Here is a 20936-nt window from a genome sequence, read left to right on the forward strand (position 1 = left end):
ACAGGTAAGAAATTGGGACTTTTACACCCTCTCCCTATTCCTGAAAGACCTTGGGAACATATTTCAATGGATTTTGTTACTGGTTTCCCACTCACAACACACAAACATGACATGATATGGACTATTATTGATCGTTTCTCTAAACAAGCGCACTTTGTTCCATGTAAGAAAACACTCACAGCACATCAAGCTGCACTTTTGTTTCTTAAGACTGTTTTTCCACATCATGGTTTGCCTAAAGTGATTATTTCTGATCGAAACTCAAAATTTTGTAGTGCTTTTTGGACTAATGTATTTGAAAATCTTGGCACTACACTTGACTTCACTTCTGCATTTCATCATGAATCTAATGGTCAAATCGAAGTCACCAACCATACTATTATTGACTTGTTAAAGGCTTATGTTTCCTCTCAACCTAAGAAATGGGATGACTACCTACATATTTTGCAATTTGCATACAACAACACCACTCACACTACCACGGGTAAATCTCCATTTGAAATTGTATATGGTCACTCACTTCCTACTCCTGCTTCACGTCTTTCTAATGTTGTGCCTACCGCTGATGATTTCACTACTGACTTTCATGATATTTATGCAAGCGTGCATTCTGCTATTAAACACTCACAAGAACTTTACACCAAGCATGCTAACAAGCACCGCAAGGCACACCAATTCAAAGAAGGTGATCATGTTTTACTTCTCATCGAAAAACAAAGGATCAAAAGTGTTGATGCTAATGTCTTTGTTAAGCTTGCTCCTCGTTTTTATGGACCCATCAAAATTTCAGTTTTCATTAATGATGTTTCTTTCCGTTTAGAACTACCTGCACATTGGCACATTCACAATGCCTTTCACATTAGTCTCTTACGCCCATTCCGAGGACCCCTACCTACACATCACATTTATGAAGACCCACCTTCACTTATAGACCAAGAAGAGAAACTCATCCTGATAAAATAGTTGACCATGAGACCACCACTACACGCACTGGAATGGTTATAACCGTTACCTTTTGACTTTCAAGGGCCACCCTAGAGAGGATGCCAAATGGATGCCTGAAAAGTTTTTTCGCAACTTTCCCGACCTTCTCCACACTTTCCATCACTCACGGTCCAGTTGATTTCTCTATTGAGCAACTGAGGACAGTTGCTATCCTTGGTGGGAGGGATGTTATGAGACTGGGCACCCTCCTATTGTAGTGGTTAGCTGCAATTGGGATAGCTGGGCGTAATAGTTAATTATGTGCTCTCTATTTATTTTACTAATTGAGTTGATGATGATTTTTGTAGAGTGGAATGCGGGGAGTTGATGAAGAGGTGACGGCAATCACTCTTGGCAATTTTATATTTGCACAGTATCTTAGAACATCATTTCAATAAGCCACTATGGCTCTGTAAATAGTTGTAGTGGGAACTCCCCTTATGGGTCATGCAAGAACTAATGAGCTTCACTCATTTACAAAAGTGAAGTGGTTGTAAAAGAGGGGCCTCAATTTTTGGCACCTTAAACTCAAAATAATATATTAAATACCAACTCCACAAGTGAGGTGTCGTGGAGTTTGGGGCTAGATTTAGGCCTTTCTCTTGCAGATTCTCTTCTCTACTCTCTTAAGCTATGGTTATTTGCTGTGTACTCTCTAATCTAGTCTCCATCTCTTACACATCTCTTACACTCTCTTACAAGCTTGTCTATGTCAATTCTATGTTTACTGTGTGTGTCTGTGTGTGTGTGTGTGTGTCATAGTCTAGGTGAGTGTGTGTGCTTGGAAATTGGAAGAAGAGGTGGACAGTTTGATGGTGATTGCTTGGAAGCTTGTGTTGAGTATTTGAAGCGGTCGATCTCCCCCTCTTCTCCCAACAGCCACTTAAAAACCATATTTTTTAATGGAATGATAAGCGAACACACCACCTAGCCATTCAAAACTTAGCTTGACACGCTACGAGGTCCATCATTTAGTCATTCTGAACTTAATATTATAAAATGTGTGTCATAGATTATACACATTTCTTTGTCATTCTAAACTCATTCAAGAAAGTTATGGCATTAAAACTATACTTGTAATGAGCCACAAAACTAGCTAAAGCCATAAAAAATGGCTCCCATCAGGATTTTAGAAATTGAAACATAACTTTTGTATATGACATCAAAATTTCATGGAACTTCTTAATTATCAATTCAAGATATGAAAAAAAGTTTCTAAATACACAATTTACATGAAAATCTCAAAAATAAAAATTTTACTTTCTAAAATTAGCAAATTTTACGTAAAACTGGACTTTACTACTTAACTTCGAGAGGTTAAAAATGTCGGCAGTCTTTCTATGTGGGTTAAAAAAGCTTGGTACATCTATCACATACCTATTGAGGGATTTTTCAAAGAAGTTTGGACCTGCTTAGCAAATGATTTGATTTACTTTCAAAAAAAATATTAAAAAATTATCCATCCGCATAAAAAAGTTGTAGAGAATGGCAATGAAAAGACACCTTTAAACCTTCATTTAGCTTTGTACTATTTTTTATCAACTCAGATTAAGTGTGGGTCATAATTCCTTGAAACCATTTTCTATTTAGATAACTAACATAGTGTTGGAAAATATTTTACAAAAGTCTCTAAAAGCCACAAGTGGCTAATTTTTTACAGGACTAGTGTTAAAGAAAAAAATCTAAAAGTCATTTTTGCTACAAACCAATTAGGATGCATCAGTTTGACATGATATATCCTTTAGATTTCCATTACAAAACTGATTCTAAATATTTGATGTAATAGGCATGTATATTTTAGCCAACCAAAAGTTACAGTTTTTGTTTTGGGTAAAGAGGGATGTAGACTTACCACTTTTCTATGATACTACATTAAGATAAACAAATTGAACGTGATAAAGATCCATCACTTGGACAAACTAAGTATATCATATGTACATGCTTAAATTGATTGTGACAATCCACACACATGTTAGTAATCAAGTCTTTCAATCGAATGTGAAGTAGATCCACCACTTTGCCATTCTAGACATAGCTTGGCTTAAAACTAATTCTCTTGAAATCATTACACTAGGATATGTTAATCACATCAAATGCCACGCCCTTTTCACATCTATAATATTTTTATTCCTCATAACAACTAAATGATAAAGTAAAAAAATCATTATACATTTTAATTCTTATATAGTGCTAAAAGCATGGCTAACAATCTAGAGTACACATGAGTTAGTCATCTCAAATACTTTTCTTGTTATTAGTAAAAATTCTAGGATTATTACCATATGAGACATTTTCCAAACATTGCGCTCAACAAATCTTACTTAGAGATGGTTCTTAACCATGTGATAAACTTACTAAAGAAACAACACTTCATTAGAGAAGGATGTCCTTCATTATATCATACTTTTGAGATACAATGCTACTATTATATTAAAAAATTAAAAACATACTATAGTAAGAATATAACTTTTCTAAAAAAAAATATTTTATTAATTAAATCTTTGAGTCCCCTTAAAATAGGGTGCACTCTACATAGCACTTCATTCAACAAAAAAATTTAAAAATGACCACTAAATTGATTATCAAAATATTGTACAATGGCTTGCAATAGCCAAAAAAGGAATTACAAGTCTCCTTTCCATCCACAAAGTTTGATGCACTATCATTGAATCAATCCAAACTTTTCCTTCTTGATAAGTACACATTTGTGACATAGTTTGTCTCAGGATCTTCAAACATATTGACAACTGTGTTGCATGTATAATCCCTTCGTTCTCGAGCATGTAACCACCCTAGCAACCAAGGTATCATGGTTGTCTCCAAGAAGCTTTGAAGTTCTAGCGGTGATTGTCTCCACATTTTTGGAAAGATAAGGTATGTGCCTTGCATATTCCACATAACTCGATATGGTCTGTCATCAAAAATCAAAGTATTCCCTACATGTAAATCATGAAACATAAACCATAACAATGACAAATTATTGTGGTAAACTCTTTTATACCCCAACATAATATTTGGATTTTGGAAATTCTTGTTACTCAAGAGCATCATAAATTGACTATGGTGGCTAGGAAAACATGTTTGAATGATATCTTGAGCTTTTTTAAGGTTGTAATAGCTCCAGATCCAAACCTCAAAGTAGTGAAATCAAAAGTCTAAAAAGACATCTACATCAGGGCGTATAGCAAAACAAATTTCGTCTTCTTTTATGAGGTGCATGTGGGCAGTCCATGATGGTATGGCATCGCCATGTTGCATTTCAATCGACTTAAGTAGTAGGCCTTTAATGTCCAAGATAAGGACTCTTCTTTCTTTCTTGAGCATAAGTGGCATCTGACTAAAGGATGAATAATCTTCTTTTGAAGGTCCCTTAGAAGTACCACTAGATGAGTCCTCATGGCTTGAAGAAGATTTCCATCCCAATAAAGAAATACGTTTTGGTTTTGAGTCTGCATTGAAAACATGGAAAATTAGCCAAAGCTGGATAGTTGCTAGTGTAAATGCACACATAACCAAGAAAGAACATATTTGTATTTAATCTAGCCTAGAATAAATAGATTACACATGCATCCAATAAAGAAGATAATGATAAGTTGTACATTTTTGAATAGTTGAAGCCTTGTATGGTTTGCAATCTAGATTGGCCACCTATCCATTCTATGTTAGTTTTTGGCTAAGATACACAATACACATGATATGAAAGAACATACAAGCATGCTTTTCTTGGGAAAGAAAGATAGAAAATATAGACAAAATGAGTGTGGATTGGATGGGTGGTCAATCTATGTGTACATATGTACATGTAACAACATACGACCATCACTTGATCTAGAACGGACAGGTGGTCAATCTAAACAACACATGTAACTCTTAAAGAACATGGATATGCATGTATTTTTTAGAAAAGAGGGCATTCACATATGACCATCACCTAACCTAGAATGGACAGGTGGTCAATCTCAAGTGCACATATGCACAACAAAGTACATCCCACTATAAGCTATAGCGTGGAATGGAGAGATGGCTAAGATACACAATACACATGAATATGAAAGAACATACAAGCATGATTTTCTTGAGAACGAAAAATAGAAAATATAGAAAAAATGTGCATGGATTGGACAAATGGATAATGTATGTATAGATATGCACATGTAACAACATAGGACCATCACTTGACCTAGAATGGATGGGTGGTCAATCTAAATAACACATGTGACTATTAAAGAACATGGTTATGCATGTCACTCTAAGAAAAGAGAACATTCACATATGACCATCACCTGACCTAAAATGGACATACACATTAATATGAAAGAACATACAAGCACACTTTTGTAGGGAAAGATAGATAGAATTTTAGAAAAAATGAGTCTGGATTGGACAAGTTGTCAATCTAGGTGCAAATATACCTATGTAAGAACATACACATGTGTATGAAATAACATACTAGCATGCTTTTTTTGGGAAAGAAAGATAGAAGGATAGAAGAAATGAGTCTAGATTGGACAAGTGGTCAATCTATGTGGAGATATGCACATACAACAGTATATGACCATCATTTGACTTAGAATGGACAAGTGGTCAATCTAGACAACACATGTAACTATTAAAGATAAAAAATGATCTGGGATAAGACATCATTTGACCTAGAATGGGCAGGTGATCAATCTAGATAGCAGATGTGACTATTAAATAACATGGTTATTCATGTCATTCTTAGAAAAGATTACATTCATATATGACCATCACGAGACCTAGAATAGACATGTGGTCAATGTGAATAGCACATATACATAGCAAAGTATATCCCACCATAACCTAGCATCCAAGGGACAAATGACTAAGATACACAAAACACATGAATATGAAAGAATGTAAAAGGATGCCTTTTTTGGGAAAGAAAGATAGAAAATATAGAAAAAAGGAACTTGGAGATCATGTGGTAAATTTATGTGTAGATATACACATGTAACAACATACGACCATGACTTGACCTAGAAAGGATAGGTGGTCAATCTAGACAACACATGTGCCTATTAAAGAACATGGTTATGCATGTCTTTTCTAGAAAAGAGCACATTCACATATGACCATCACTTGACCTAGAATTGACCACTCTTTTATTCATCTAGCCTAGAATGGATAGAAGGCTCATATAATGTGCGTATATTGACAACTTGTCTATTGTAGACATGACACTTTGCTAAATTTATCAAAAATTGAATCTCTTGGGGAGCTTGGTCATTACATGTTGAACTTATTATCATGTTATTCACCATTATCTATCTACCACTTAGTCTTCTAAACCTTTCAAAGAAATATTTTGCATAAAATTCCAAGAAAACCATGCGACCTCTCTCAATAAAACCACTTATAAATTTGAAATTGGCAACTTGGTCATGTTGGATCAACCACTTGGTCATTCTAGATTAAAAATATTGACCTTCATAGTCTAGAGAAATCTATTGCGAGAAACTATGAAAATTATCAAACTCCATTTGTGATTTCACAATGTCCTAGGCCTCCTTCTTGATTAAAATTTAGTACTTGGATTTCTACAGTGAAAAAAGTTTCTACAACTAATTATAGAATAACCCAAGTTACAGATTATAATAAGTGATATTGGAAAACCCAACAAAGCAAAAGGACGTGTTAATACAAAATATTCTTGAGAATATGAAATTGTGTTCTTAATACATGTCTACAATCACATTAAAGTCTCCAATCTGCTGATTCCTCTTTACTGGGTGCTAGGTACATCACATTCGCCATAAGTATTGGCAAGGAAAATAAAGGATATCCAAGTTCGGATCTATTTTTTGCTAAATGCATGCATACTAGGTGTTATGGACCCTAGTGTTTAGCAAAAGCTGATTTGGAACGGCATGCGTATTCATCAAGTTGTTGCTTATGAAGAATTTTGCACTCTATGTGCAGTATTTCTATGAGATTACTTTTGGGTTAACCACGATGGTTATTTTGGACGTTGTTGATTCCCAGTCATCTGAGAAGAATGTTTATAAACCATGGGGGAAACACACCTTAGTACTGTCAGTTATCCAAGGGGATATGCAAATTACAAAGTGTAATCTTGTGCTAAAGGATATGCAAAGTGCGTACATTAGCACCAAGCAATTTAATTAATAAGAATTTATTGCTCTACTTGGAGTTTCCTTACCATCAGATAACACATGTTTGCGATTAGGTTTAGTCTCTTCATGTTTGCGATTAGGTTCTCAACCTTGAACACTAGTTATGGTGGGGTTGTTTACTGATGAAATTTGAGAACAAGTCAAGGACTTACACTTGGCTGATGAGTTATGTCAGAAAGTTACTTTCACGGAAAGTGAAAAGCGGTACTCTTTCAGGTACATTTTTGTTGTGATAACTCGTTTAAGCATGCTCATGTGCATTCTAAATGGAGTCTACTCACTAGATGGTTCCAAAAGGACAACAATGTGCAAAATCACGATGTCATCCTTGATTTCATTGAACCTCCTACTATACGGTGTTTTGGTCAAACAAACACCTGGATCCATGAAGGATACCACTCTGGAAAACATTAGTGTTCTGATGAAGATCCTACCACTTTTGTTTCGCGGATGAAAATGCTTCTCCAAGGGGGGAGTAATGTTATGCCAAGGGTAGGACTATAGGAGGGCACGGCCCTGGCCAAGGGCCGATGGATACACATGCGGTACAAGGGCTATATATAGCTAAGAGCCAGAGGACCAAGGGCCTATATATAGGTATGGTTGGGTGGTTATTGGCATGTCTATCTCCCTATGTCCTTTCACCAAGCTTGTGAGAAGGGAGGCCTACACCAACAACTCTTGGCTTTGTCCAACCAAGATCCAAGCTTCAATGCATGATCATCTCCTCTATCATGCTAATTACTAAGCTATGCTATGCTAATATGAGTGATTATGTGAGGAGATGTACATCTCTCTCGTAAGACTACTCCTTCTTCCTCTCAATCTACTCTCATATCCCGCTATCTCTCACCATCTTCAAAGGTGTGTGAGGTCTTGGGTCTGACACAGTGAGGGAATTGATGTTGTGTTTTATAAGTGTTTTTCTGAGTGCTTGAAGCTTCCATCTTCATTGCACTAGTTAGTATTGAAGGAACACAAAGGATTGTATTGTAAAATGTCTCTCTTGATGGGAGAAACCTATAATACAAAGCCTTTTGGAGGGGGGGACCGGCTCCATGTAAATCCGGTCCTCAATTGTTATCAATATCTTAATTTCTCTCTCTTTTGAAGGATTGTTCATGCTATCTAACTAGGTGTTATGCTTTTTGTCGCTCTCTCCACCCAAGCACTCTTGTTATGCTCATTAGGAATCTATTCTTATGAAATGCTCACTATGTTCATGTTATTTTCCACTACACATAAGTTACTAGGCCATTAAATGTTACAGCAACTCAATCTCCTTTGAATTCAAATTGGTGATCATGAGTGTAGAGAGAGAATTGCCGTTGTATATAGAGGTAATGGAGTTTTCCATTGCTCTCAGCTGGAGCTGGAGTGGAAGAAGCATGAGAGAGAGAGAGAGAGAGAGAGAGAGAGAGAGAGAGAGAGAGAGAGAGACAATAAAGGAAGAGAGAGTGGGAGAGAGGGCAGATCTGCAATCTTGGAGGATCTGCACTCTGTCAGAAGTAGGCAGCAAAGAATGTTCCTTAATGATTGGGAGGGAAAGTGACAAGAGAGAAAAGGGGGGAAAAGAAAGAGAGAGAGTTGTCTCACGTTTTGAGAGAATGTGGAAAATCTACTTTTTTGGCAGGAGGACTGAAAAGTACTTTCTTTAATGAGATCTAAGTGAGAGAGAGTGTTTTATATGTTAGAGAGAGACGAGGGGTGGGAAAAGGAAATTTTAAAATTCATTTACCCACCTCTCTTTTGAGTTACTAAATAGACTATTTTCAAATACAAAATATGAAAATGGCTTTTTTAAGAATCTCAACATAAGCCTTTTTCCCTCTCTTTTAGGCTTGGTCAAACTTGGCTTAAGCTTTAAGCATTCCCTTAAACTGCCAAATAAAGAGGCCCTCTTATACCCCATTCACTTCGTAATGCCTCTAGCGATACACTTACTGCTAGTAGCGCTCTAGAGAGAGCTAGTGATTCTCATGAGAGAGGAGAGTTTAGTAGCTAGACAATGAGTAGACATACACGTGTATCTCGTGCTCCTGAGCGATTTCAACCAAGGTTAGACTATTCATTGGTCACTGACTGTAGAGAGCCTACGTGCTGGCAAGAGGCTAATGAGATGGAAGATAACATGAAGTGGGAGCAGGCAATGCAATTTGAGTGAAACTCAATTATGGCAAATGAGACTTGGGAGCTGACAGAGTTGCCAGAGGGCAAACAAACCTTGCCTTGCATATCTGTGTATTAGAAGAAGTACACGACAAAAAATCTCGAGCTTAAGTATAAATGCTAGATTGGTTGCTAAGGGTTTCAAGCAAAAGAAAGACGTGGATTTTGATGAAATCTTTTCTTCATTGTGGTCAAGATGACTACATTGCATCTCGTGCTTAGACTATTTAGCCAATTGAAACTAATGATTCTGTTGCACTAAGGGAAAACTATACATATTAAACCCTCCTCATCACTTTGTACTTAGGCAAAAATTTCACGAGGCCACATAGTATTTCCTTCCATATGCCGAAAAGCCTCTATTTGTTATTTGCCAACTCATCCCCTTATGTGTCTATTCACACGAGACTTGTTAAGGAGGTCATTTCCTCAACACTTAGTGACATATGCAAGAGGGAGAGGGATTAATAACTCTCATCAAGGATTTATTGATGACTATCAAAAGTTTGAGAAGCAATCTTAAGACCGTGCAACATCTTGAATCGTAATGCCTGAGCCCCACCCGAACACACATTTTAATCACTACGTTCGTGTCATGGCTCAAATTAGCACCGAAGGTGATCGAAAGCTAGGTTGGAAGAGTCATTTTAGGATTGGAGAGGATTACAAACCATGGATTCTTCCCCTTTATGTCACTTGGAGGGAAGATTGGAATTGGATGCTCAATGGTGGAATCCTTCACGTTGTGAATGGAATGTGCATATGGTTCTGTTGGAAAGGGATCTTAATCAGCCACACAATTTGTGGCCCCTTCAAGAGGAGGCCGTCCAAGCCACAAAATTTGAGAGAATATTCAAAGGGCTCCACATGGCAAAATGAAAAGCGAAGAGCTCTACACGCAAGCGCTTCTACTCTCCCAGCGAGTCGGAGCTTCTCTCAACGGCACGTATCTTTGCTTTAAGAGCTCAGTGCATTCTTCGTCTTCTTGAAATTCTGCGATCGCCCACAAACTCTGCTTTTCATTTCTGCTATCGCTAACGCACAAGGTTTGATTTTTGAGGAGTTTGCAAGAGATGCTGGGCAGCTTCAGCGAACTAATTTCTTTGGATCGCAAGCTCTGATACATGCAGGGATTGTTGCCCTTGATGTGAAGGCCATGCAAGCAGAAAACCTCCTCTAGGGTCTCCGCAGGGAGCATTTGTGTGAAAAGTTATACAATCATTTTCAGGCTCAAATACTCGCTGGAATAGCTACCCGAGTCAGCAAGAACACTCCTCGTTGGTTGCATTCTTGTCAGCTTGTAAGCCCTCCCTCGTGAAGACACTTCTGGCAAACCAGTTTTGAGGAGGCAGGTGATCTGAGGGACAAATTTGGTCTGCATGGATTGTTGTCAAAGTGCCCGTGCTTCCATGGCTTCCATAGGATCAACCATATGTGCACATGAAAAACATGGTCAATGTATGCCTAGCAGCGATTCTATGTCCTTGAAACTTGCTCGCCATCAATTAAGCTATGGAAATCAGGGATCATTCTTATGTAGCCAGAATAGGCCACCAAAAAGCGCTTGTATTGTTGCAAAAGCAAAGGTTGGGGATTCTACGGGTAAAGGTCCCACTTGCGATTCACACTTGCGACATGCTGTTAAGTTGGCATTACGTACAGCTGCAGCCTCTGCTGCAGCTGCTATGTTGTGCTTTCATGGTGTCATTGATGCTCCTGCTCTCGCAGAGTCTCTCACCATCACTTTTCCTGCTTCAAAGATTCGGGAGGTATTTTCCTGCAAACTCCTTTTACTTCTAAAATCAGCAAGGATTTCCATTCAAGAGAAGCAAAGTTATTAAAATCTTCTTGTTTGCAAGAAGCTGGTACTATCAATACATGCCACATGTACAACCATCTTCGCAGATGGCGTTCCTAGATACTTTCACATTATGAAATGCAGGCATTTAGACCTCTTGTGGATGGCATTTCTCTGTGTTTACCTTTTCGTTGCCTTTTGAAATAGTGTAGTACGCTGATTGTGTGTCTTTTACTCTTTCTAGGTTCTCTTTGGGTTGTAAGTATGTCTTTTTGAGCTTTGCTTCAGGTTAGTACTGTGCAAAGAACTCTAATTGAGACGTGGGGACTAATCAGAGAGACATATGTTGACCCTACTTTCAATCATCAAGGTATTTATTGCACCTTTAATGTTTTATGAAAAAGTGTTGTTGTGGTGAGTGCATAGCTGTTTCAAACTTATGGAGTCTGGTGTGTGGGCCATACAATTGTTGTGAAGGTGCTTAAGATTTTCCACACCTTTGTAGTCAGTAGCATTTATTATCTTGTGAAAGAATGTGTTGTTTTGGTGATTGCGTAGCTTTCATGGATTCTAATGTATGAACTGTACTATTGTTTACAAAGGTGTTTTCAACAATTTTGTGGGTAGTAGCTTCCCACAATTTTGTGGCTAGTAGACTTTATGCCTAGCAAAAATGGACAATCGATTGTTTTCTGGATAATGATATTCCGTTTTAATAAAGTCTGAGATATGGAAATGACATTGCATGTGGGATGTATGATGAGGTTCCCATATAAGGGCCTTTTTTCAAGTTGAGGTTCCGTTAGAGAAAGGGGCTGCTGGAATGCTCAAAAGTGTTAGATCCTTGTAAAAAGCAGCCTGTGGGCCGGGGTACCATGTTATCAATGGTCATACATTTTACCATTAATCTCTAATCCATTACTTCCAAGAGGTTTTGGGAGGTTCGTTCCAATTCCCAGCAACCTTGAGGATGCAAGCACTTGATTGTACTCATATGACTAGGCATTGGGTGGCTGTTCTTCATTGCAAACCCTTTGAGAAAGGAGCATCTGCTTGTTGTTTTGAGATGGCTAATTACTATTGATGTATTGCATTCAAACTACTAATATGTTTCTATGGCCTTTGCAGACTGGGATTCCAAATTGGGAGAGACTATGTCACAAATACTTCCCATGAAGACTGCTGATGCTGCTTATGGGAAAATTGAAAGCATGCTCGCAACCCTTGGTGATCCTTTCACTCGATTAGTCAGTCCACAGGTGGGTCAGGTCTTCTAACCTTGGGGCCTTTTGGGTTTTTCTTGTGAGGTGAGGTATGGGCCAGAGGAAAGTCTTTCCTATTCTATGTATTTCCAAAAAATGTCCTTGTTTACCTTTGAGGAATGGACATACATGCTAGCGATTCATCGTTTTACAGTTTCCGTAAGGCTTCCACGTCACATTAAATCACTCATAAGGCAACTGCTTTGAGTCTTGATTTTCAATGAAAAATGGCTTACAAGAGAAAGTATGTGTTAACATGAAAGGCTCACTATAGGAATACTCCTGCTTCTTTCCATGTCCTTTTATCTAGTGTTATAATCTCTCCTCAGGAATACCAAAGTTTCAAGATTGGTAGTGATGGTTCATTAGAAGGCGTTGGTCTACTGATCGCAACTGATCGGGAGAGTGGCCGACTGGTATAATTTTTTTATGTGTGAATTACTTGTTATCTACTCATTCGTACAACCATAATGCTAATTTTCTGGGACTGCTTTATTAGGTAGTGATATCCTCTCTTGATGGGGGTCCGGCTGCAAAGGCTGGAATTCATTCTGGAGATGAGTTGGTTGAGATTAATGGTAATTCGTTGCCACCTAGCCTTCTTGATTTATTTTTGAAGATCTCAGTTTAAGTACAAGAGAACATTATGGGATAATGAGGTGCAAAGAACTAATCAGAATGCAAAAATTTGAGTGTTCCATAGCTACGATGACAGCTTGACATCTTTTTGGATGCCAGATGAAAAGCTGGTAGGAATGGATGGTGATAAAGCCGCCTCTAAATTGCGTGGTCCTGCTGGAACATCGGTGAAGCTGAAATTCAGGAGGGAGGCATGTCTCTTCATATGTTAACTTGCTTCTATTCTCATTCTGCCTTTCATATTTGTGATAACTTGTTTTCTTTTTTTTTGAAGGGGTTTATGGAAGAAGAAAGAAGCTCTAATCTGACAGAGGTATTGTTTCTGATTCTTCAAATGCAAAGATTTGTATTTCCTCCAGAGTAATTTGATGAGACTTATGCCAATCTTGATTGGAGAGAGATCCTTCAGTATGTAGGCCATTTTGTCCTGCTGGGAAAAGTGTGCCAGAAGTTAGATGTCTCTGCATCTTTTTTTTTATGGATAATAAAGGTTTTGTGACATACTCCTATGATTTTAATGTTTATAATCATGGAGTAAGATTTAGTGAGCATGTCAACCTCTGTCCGGTACAGATTGACCTCCATAGGGTACAGATTGTTTATGCAGTTCATTTGTACAGATAAGGATACTGAAGGCCATAATGTCATGAGTTTTCCATATATGGACTGAAGGAAATAGCCAATTGGTTGGCCTTGGCTGTCATGATATTTTGTCGTCTTTGAAAGAGATGGATTTTATCTCCTCTCTTTGAAACTTTGTTTTGCCAAACTGTACTATGTCCACTACTTAAAATTTAGGTGTTTGTACTCGTATTTGGGATTTCATCAATTTATGAAGTCTTTTGACCCTTTGGGCCCTTCTCATTTGGCAGTCTTCCCCCATTGAGTTGTGGGGTAGGGAGTATTGTATGGAGTGCCTCCAAAGGCTAGAATGGGGTCTGTTTGCTCTTTTTGGAAGTCTGATCTTGGGATCCAGACTATGCCGATGATGCCTACCGGCCATTTTTATAAGGTAAAGAGGAACTTCTGTTTTGGAATTGAGGGCTTTGGCCTGAGAGGTTTACAACTTTGGCGAGTATCTCCAACATAGTCACCTGGACCGGGAAATGGAAATGAGACTGGCAAGGCCATCAAAGATGGAAACGGGTTGCTAATTTCACTGAAATGGTTTAGAATGGCCCTTTATAGGTATATTGTGTATAAAATATTTGGAACTCTCCAAAGAAACGGTGAAATGGAAACGAGAAATGGGGGATTCTGGAAACGGAGCTTCCGATCCGCAGGGAGTTTCTTTGGGCTTGTATATCCCTTGGAAGAAACCTGGTAAAATACACCTCTTTTTCAGACTCTGCTGTGAAGTATTTTCAGAGCATGTTAAGTATCACAGGCTCATTCAAATTTTAGTGCTAGCAGCTCAATTTGATGTTATGGAGAATAAATTGCCCATTATGTTGAGGATAGATTATCACTCTGAACATGGACTTTCAGGTAAAGATCTACAGGGAGAATATCACTCTCACACCCGTCTTTACGGCAGTTCTTCCACACACTGCTCCTGACGGCCATTTGGCAAAATTAGGATACCTGAGATTAACTGCTTTCTCACAGGTAAGCTTGCTCTTGTAAAGTGAAAAGGTTTTTAAAAAAAGCTGCTGTGCATAGTTTTTTTGGCCAGGCTCATTTGTCAAGTATTATGCCTTCGTTGGTACAGAATGCTGCAGCTGACATGGAAAGAGCAATTTCTGGACTTGAGAACGAAGGAGCTGAGTTTTATATTTTGGATCTTCGCAATAACCCCGTAAGTCAGATATCTCTAATGTCGCAGACTATTGGCTAATTATTATGGTTTGCCAGAGGCTGCGACAATGTGATTTAGGGAAGGTAGTAATCTTTTGTGAATGCATACTTCGGTTCACATGTACGCTGGTATGTAGCCTGCTTGGTAACACTTCAAACATGTAGTGTTTGTGTTCTTTTAGTGTGTCCTGTGTCGGGGTGAGTGTGTCGCATGCATGAATACATGTATGCATTATGTTCACTTAAGGGGCTTAGATTTTTTGAGTTGTACTCCTGGCTTGCGACTACGATGCTTAGTTTGAGAAGGTTGCAACCCAAATGGAACCATGTGTAGGATAAATCATCTTCCTGACAATGGGTGCAGGGTGGATTGGTAAAAGCTGGGCTAGATGTTGCCCAAATGTGGCTGGATGGAGATGAAGTCCTGGTTAATACTGTAGACAGAGATGGCAACACTCTTCCCATTAGTCTGGCAAATGGCCATGCTTTGACCCACGATCCTTTGGCCATTTTGGTATGTTAGGAATTTTTCATTTTTGTTTTCTTGGAAAGGCTTGCCTTTGTTTTCTCCCTTTTCTGACTTCAGAAAATGTGAACTTGCCTTGCAATGCAGGTAAACGGTGGTAGTGCTAGTGCGAGTGAAATTCTTGCTGGAGCATTACATGACAATGGCCGTGCCGTCCTCATTGGGTCGAAGACGTATGGAAAAGGAAAGATACAGGTATAGTGATATTCTGTTATATATGTATATGTTCATATCTTTATATATTTATGCAAAGCACAAATGAATACAATACTCATGGGTGGGCAGATAAATTTCGTCAGATGAGACAGTTCATTTAGTATTAAAACTTGTTATTCTCACCGATTGGTTGTGCCATGTTAGTCCAAAACATTGGCTTTGTATTAATCTTCTACATCTTGGAAATGCAAACATACATACAAAATAGAATTTCACCAAAGATTTTTGATTGTGGGTCTGCATACATTTGTACATTTATTTTTGACACTTATGGACCTAGCTTTGCATGTAAAGCCTTTAAATGTTCTTTGTTCTTAGTTTGTAAATGGGTCACTTCATGTCAGGGCCTGACATGGCTTCCTTTTCATTTTTGGCGCACTTAAGGCCTTAGTAAAGCAATGAACTCTTGAGAGCAATTGTGGACCATTGGAAAAAGTTTGTCGATTAGTGCCACGTGGCAAGTTAATGATTGCAAATTTTCTTGGAAGAGGGGGCCATTGTGAGAGAGAGTTGACATTTGTTTGCCTGTTTCTATGAACAATGGCATTGAGTAGTGGGTCACACACTCTCTTTGTCATCCTCTTATATAGGCCATTGTGGCTTTCCACCTTATGTTTTAGTGGCATATACACGAGCAATAGCAAAGTTTGATGCATCAACATGCACATGAAAAATCTTATTCCAGTCAAATCTTCACCTTGATTTACTAAAAGAATGAGATTGTTAAAAGTTCTTACGGACTGACTTCTGGATTTTTTGCAGAGTGTTACAGAATTGAGGGATGGATCCGCAGTTTTTGTGACAGTGGCCAAGTACCTATCTCCATCTTTGCATGAGATTGATCAAGTGGGCATTGTTCCAGATGTGCAATGCACCCCAGGGGATGGTGGTGGTCCCAACAAAAGTGTCTTCTCCAGTGCAAGCTCAGTTATAGAGCAGGATTCTTGTGTGCTCGCAGCGGAGCATCAACTGGGTATCTTCTAGGCTATAAGGTTTGAGCCTTTCAATGAGAAATATCTTCTCTGGAGGCACACTCAATAGGTAAGAGAAGCTGAGTATGAGCTGGATCTTATGCTCTTGTGCATAGGCAAGTCGTTGGGGCTTGTGTAATGAAGCCTAGAAGAAGCCAAAACATTTTTTTTGGGTTATTCTTGTAGGGAAGGGTTCCAAGTGTACCGTATAGTGTACAGTATTGGTTAATTGTAAATATCATTTGATGTCGGTGGCAAAAGCCATGAGGCAAAATATGTAACATATCATACAAACATCATTGATTCATCTTTCATCACCTTTTAAATTGGTTGTATGTATGTACAATATAACAAGGATCCACAATGTTAAAAGATTTTGAATGGACTTTCTGGAAACTCTGGGTTTCAATTTTTTTGTTATGTATGAAAAGCACAAAGCTAAGCGAATGCTTTTCATTGCATGAGGATGAGTAATCTTGAAAGCAAATGTTGTGTGATGTATTGGAGAGAGGACTTGATTTTTTTCACATTGTTGGTTGTGTAGTTAGGAAATACCATAGAAAGAGGTGTATTCCGGGCATACGTTCAAGAAGTATAGCTTATGTCTTATGTTAAGAGCAACGAGGAAGGCAAATGTAGGGATTGAGAGTACTAGTATATGTATATGGCATCATGAGAAGAGCAGTTTTTTACTTTTCTACTTTTTCGGGCTAGAGCTGGCAAGGGGAGAGCCTCTAGCGGTTGGGGGGGGGGGGGGGGGGGGGGGAGCAAGTCTCCTCCTTGGGAGAGAAAAAATCCTTTTCATGCCATGTCTTTTATTCCATGTCCCCTTGTTAGTCACGCCACCCGGAGGTGAATGGGAAGATTAGTGTGCAACCTTCATGTGCATTGCAACCCCTTGTCTTTCAATCATTAGTTGGAATCAAAGTCAAGAGTAATGGGAGAAGGCATTTCAAGTGAAGGTTTTCAACCTTATCGAAGGGATCCTAAGCATTACTAGGCAAGATTTTTTGAGGGCCGAGGTGATCTTTGCAAGATGGGTATTTCTCTTTTTATAGGAGATGGAGCTGAACACCAATCCTTGGCCAGCTCCTCCTTCCAAGCCTTAGAGAAAAGAGGGGCTCAAATTATGGTTTGATAGTACTTTTGAAGAGGGAGATAGAAGCTTGCTCATTTGACCGAAGTAGACCTCATGTTAAATGAGTTTGCCCATTGTTTCCTCCTTAAGCAAGGCTTTCACCTTTCCCAAGAGTTAGTTGAGATCTCTTCTGAGCCTCGTATGCATCCTCATTGGAAGCGATAGATGGCCTAATAGGTTTGCAAGACTACATTTGGTACAAGTACTTGAATTGATGTGGGTGCAATTGAAATTATTCTCTTTAAGAACTATATTGAATATTAGTTTCTCCAAAGTAAGGCCTAAATCCTTGTGACTAGATAATAATAGTGTGGTTGTGAGCGTACAACATTGATGTCTACACAACCTCTCTACTTCGAACATTGGCGGATGTCATTGTGAGTGCAACATCAAAAAGTGGTTGTGTACTTTTGGTGAGATGGAATTTGACAATAGTGCCATTGTGCTTTGTACTGGCATGAACATTGAGGTCCTTGCAATTGCCAATGCACTCTAGCTATCAGTGAAGATAGTGGTGACATATTCCTATCCAACACCCAAGTCATTCATAAGATGTCTAAGCCAAACACACTCAATCGTACTTGTGTTAGCTACCATGTACTCAGTCTCGCAGAACTAGAAAATGCCACTGTAGGGTGATTCTTATTCAATCAAGATATGCATGAGTTGTCGAATATGTTTTTGGATACTTGTAATTCATAACAACCATCACAATGTGTTTGGCTAAGATATTGTGAAGTGCCGAAACCACACTGCACAGTTACAAGCTACGATGCCAAAGAAAGGGTCATATTAGAGGTACCAGTTGTGAAAGTGATCTACAAAACTTCCCTTGTAAATGGTATTTCCCACATAAATTTTGCCCCGCTATTGTATATGGTACATTGGGTTTATAAGGAGTTCCAATTTATGAGAGCAAAGTAATTAGTAAATTTTGTGATTAATTATGTGATTGGGGTGCTCGTAATTCTGGACACCCAGAAAATGAAGGATAAAAGATTGTAAGATGTGAACTCACATTTTGGAGAAGTAAGATTGGATCGTAACTATGGTGTCTCTTTCTTTCTTCACCACACACCTTTGCTCTAATTTTTAAGGTCACTCTTTCCAGGCATGTGTGTGCACGTGAGCAATTAAAAGTATGTGTGGGTGTGTGCATGTGTGAAAGAAAGAGAGAGAGAGAGAGAGAGAGAGAGAGAGAGAGAGAGAGAGAGAGAGAGAGAGAGAGAGAGAAGAGAGAGAGAGAGAGAGGGAGGAATTACAAGTGTGTGCATTGTGAGATCATAGATTTTTGTGCCTCATAGTTAGCTTCGCGTGTTTGTGATTGTGTGCGTGCGTGTGTGTATGTGTGTGTGTGTGTGTGTGTGTGTGGGTGTGCTTGTTAAGTGAGGTGTTTGAAGGAGGAATGGTAGAAAATTGCATGTATGCATGTTTGTGCACGTGTATAGTTGAGAGAGGTAGAGGAGATGAAGCAAGAGATTACCCTTCCATGGTTTCTCTTTGAACTTCTACTCTTCAATTAGGGACTTGTCTTCTATCACTAGATTAGAGAGCTCTCTAACTCTTGTGAGATGCCTCCGTGCCATAACTAGGTAGCATAAATATCTTGGATTGACGATGTGTGTGTGGATCTATGCCATGGTACAATAGCCACACAACTTTTTGGCATAGTTTCCAGAGACTTGAGCCCATGATATTTTTGGTGCGCAAAAAAAATTAATACTAACTAATTATGCATTAATTTTAGGATTATTTTTAAGATTCTAACATACAAAATTCACTAATTGAAGAAAGATTGGTAGAACCATGTGGTGGTTGAGCTTTCCTCCCAGCTTTCACTAATTTAGGCATTTTCACTCACTCATTCTCCTTAACTGCATAGTAACTGTGTACTATTTAATTTAACTAACTGTGCACTAATCTTTCACTAGCTCTACTAGCTCTTGTGCTCTTTCATAGCCATACTTACATAGTTTATCAACATGATGGGCATTGGGTGCTTGCAATTTTATGCTAATTGACTGATTGATTCTTGATTTTTTTCTTGCCAACTGCAAGCTTAGGTGAGGGTTGAAGACACATGTGCATGCGAGTACGCACACACGTGTGCACATAAACACACACAATGTGTGTATTCTTGCAAAATTGGGGCATTATTTCATCCTATCGGCATTCAATGCCACACATAAGGATTTTTAAGTACATGATACACTTGCTTTTGGTCCCTAACTGCCTACAATGGTCTCAAAACCTTGTGGTGGAATCAAGAACATAGAGAATATTTGCTAGTTTTTAGTTCAACCTTTATGTTTTACAAACTTTTTTGAACATATACTATAACTAATTTGTGTGTGCACACGTTATTGCATGTGAAATTGGCTCTAATTATGCATTTAGAAGCCTAATATTTGTGTATGTGCACTCTAATTGAGCTAATCCTTGCTATGTGAGCATAACACAAGAAAAGGCATAATGAAATCCATGATTTTTAGTTAGATAAGTGTATGTGCACAAAATGATTTGCAAATAATCATGTCAGTTTCTAATCCCTAATTGGTCCATGTGAATTATGTCTATGTAAGAAGAAGAGAAAAAAAAAGTGCATAATTGATAGTCAAAAGCAAGCCAAAAGGAGTCCAAAATGTATAGAAAAGGTACCTTTAGTTTTCTAAATCAACATAAATCATTTCAGAGTCTGATTTTTTTAATAAAAGAAGTGAACTTGTTTTATCGTCTTAAATTCTTATTGACGATGTTATACATCGAAAGAATAAAGAAGACGGTTCTCGCATTGTTATGGGAATAGGATGTGTATGGTTAAATGATAACTTTCTCCAAACGCGTAGTAGTAGTTAGTCGAGCTTGGGCCAAAGCAAATTAATGCCAACTTACCCTTGAGGATCCGCAATTCAGAGAATGAGGCTCCAAAAATTTTCCTTCAATTTGTGAAAAATAAAACTGCCTAAGTGGGGAGAGTGCAAGAGGTGAAAGGATTTACATGAGTATTGCAGATAAGTGAACCATAGCAACTCACTATTCCACATTTGAGAAATAGACACAAGATTTGAAGACCATCTTGAATCCTTCAAATCCAATAAATAAAATTTGAGTGCACTAAGTATTTGACAAGATTTATAGTAAATGATTCATGGTATCCCAATCTCTAAGGGCGGCTCATAGAGAAACTTCAACATTATCATACTGTTGCAGGATACAACCTTCTCAAGCATGATAGATCAAAAAATAGATTAGTGCTCCATAAAAATCAATGTTTGCGGAAT

General features: G+C 38.3%; 1 protein-coding gene across 1 annotated transcript; it reads left to right on the forward strand.

Annotated features, from left to right (window-relative positions):
* Window positions 1-10224: 10224 nt before the first annotated feature.
* Window positions 10225-16913, forward strand: LOC147452683 (carboxyl-terminal-processing peptidase 3, chloroplastic-like). Its single transcript, XM_086518305.1, has 12 exons — window positions 10225-11077; window positions 11395-11476; window positions 12235-12365; window positions 12698-12784; window positions 12868-12946; window positions 13107-13198; window positions 13282-13320; window positions 14496-14615; window positions 14719-14805; window positions 15169-15318; window positions 15418-15525; window positions 16309-16913. The coding sequence occupies exons 1-12, from the start codon at window positions 10688-10690 to the stop codon at window positions 16528-16530; spliced, it is 1587 nt and encodes a 528-aa protein (XP_086374431.1). The 5' UTR covers window positions 10225-10687; the 3' UTR covers window positions 16531-16913.
* Window positions 16914-20936: the final 4023 nt, after the last annotated feature.

This window comes from Adiantum capillus-veneris, chromosome 8 (genome assembly GCF_014529385.1).
Source record: "Adiantum capillus-veneris isolate H3 chromosome 8, ASM1452938v2, whole genome shotgun sequence".
NCBI lineage: Eukaryota > Viridiplantae > Streptophyta > Polypodiopsida > Polypodiales > Pteridaceae > Adiantum > Adiantum capillus-veneris.

Coding starts and splice junctions, on each gene's coding strand:
- LOC147452683 (XM_086518305.1), top strand. CDS start 10,688: ATGGATTGTTGTCAAAGTGCCCGTGCTTCCATGGCTTCCATAGGATCA. Junction 11,078..11,394: donor CTGCTTCAAAGATTCGGGAG/GTATTTTCCTGC, acceptor GCTTTGCTTCAG/GTTAGTACTGTGCAAAGAAC. Junction 13,199..13,281: donor AGCTGAAATTCAGGAGGGAG/GCATGTCTCTTC, acceptor TTTTTTTTGAAG/GGGTTTATGGAAGAAGAAAG.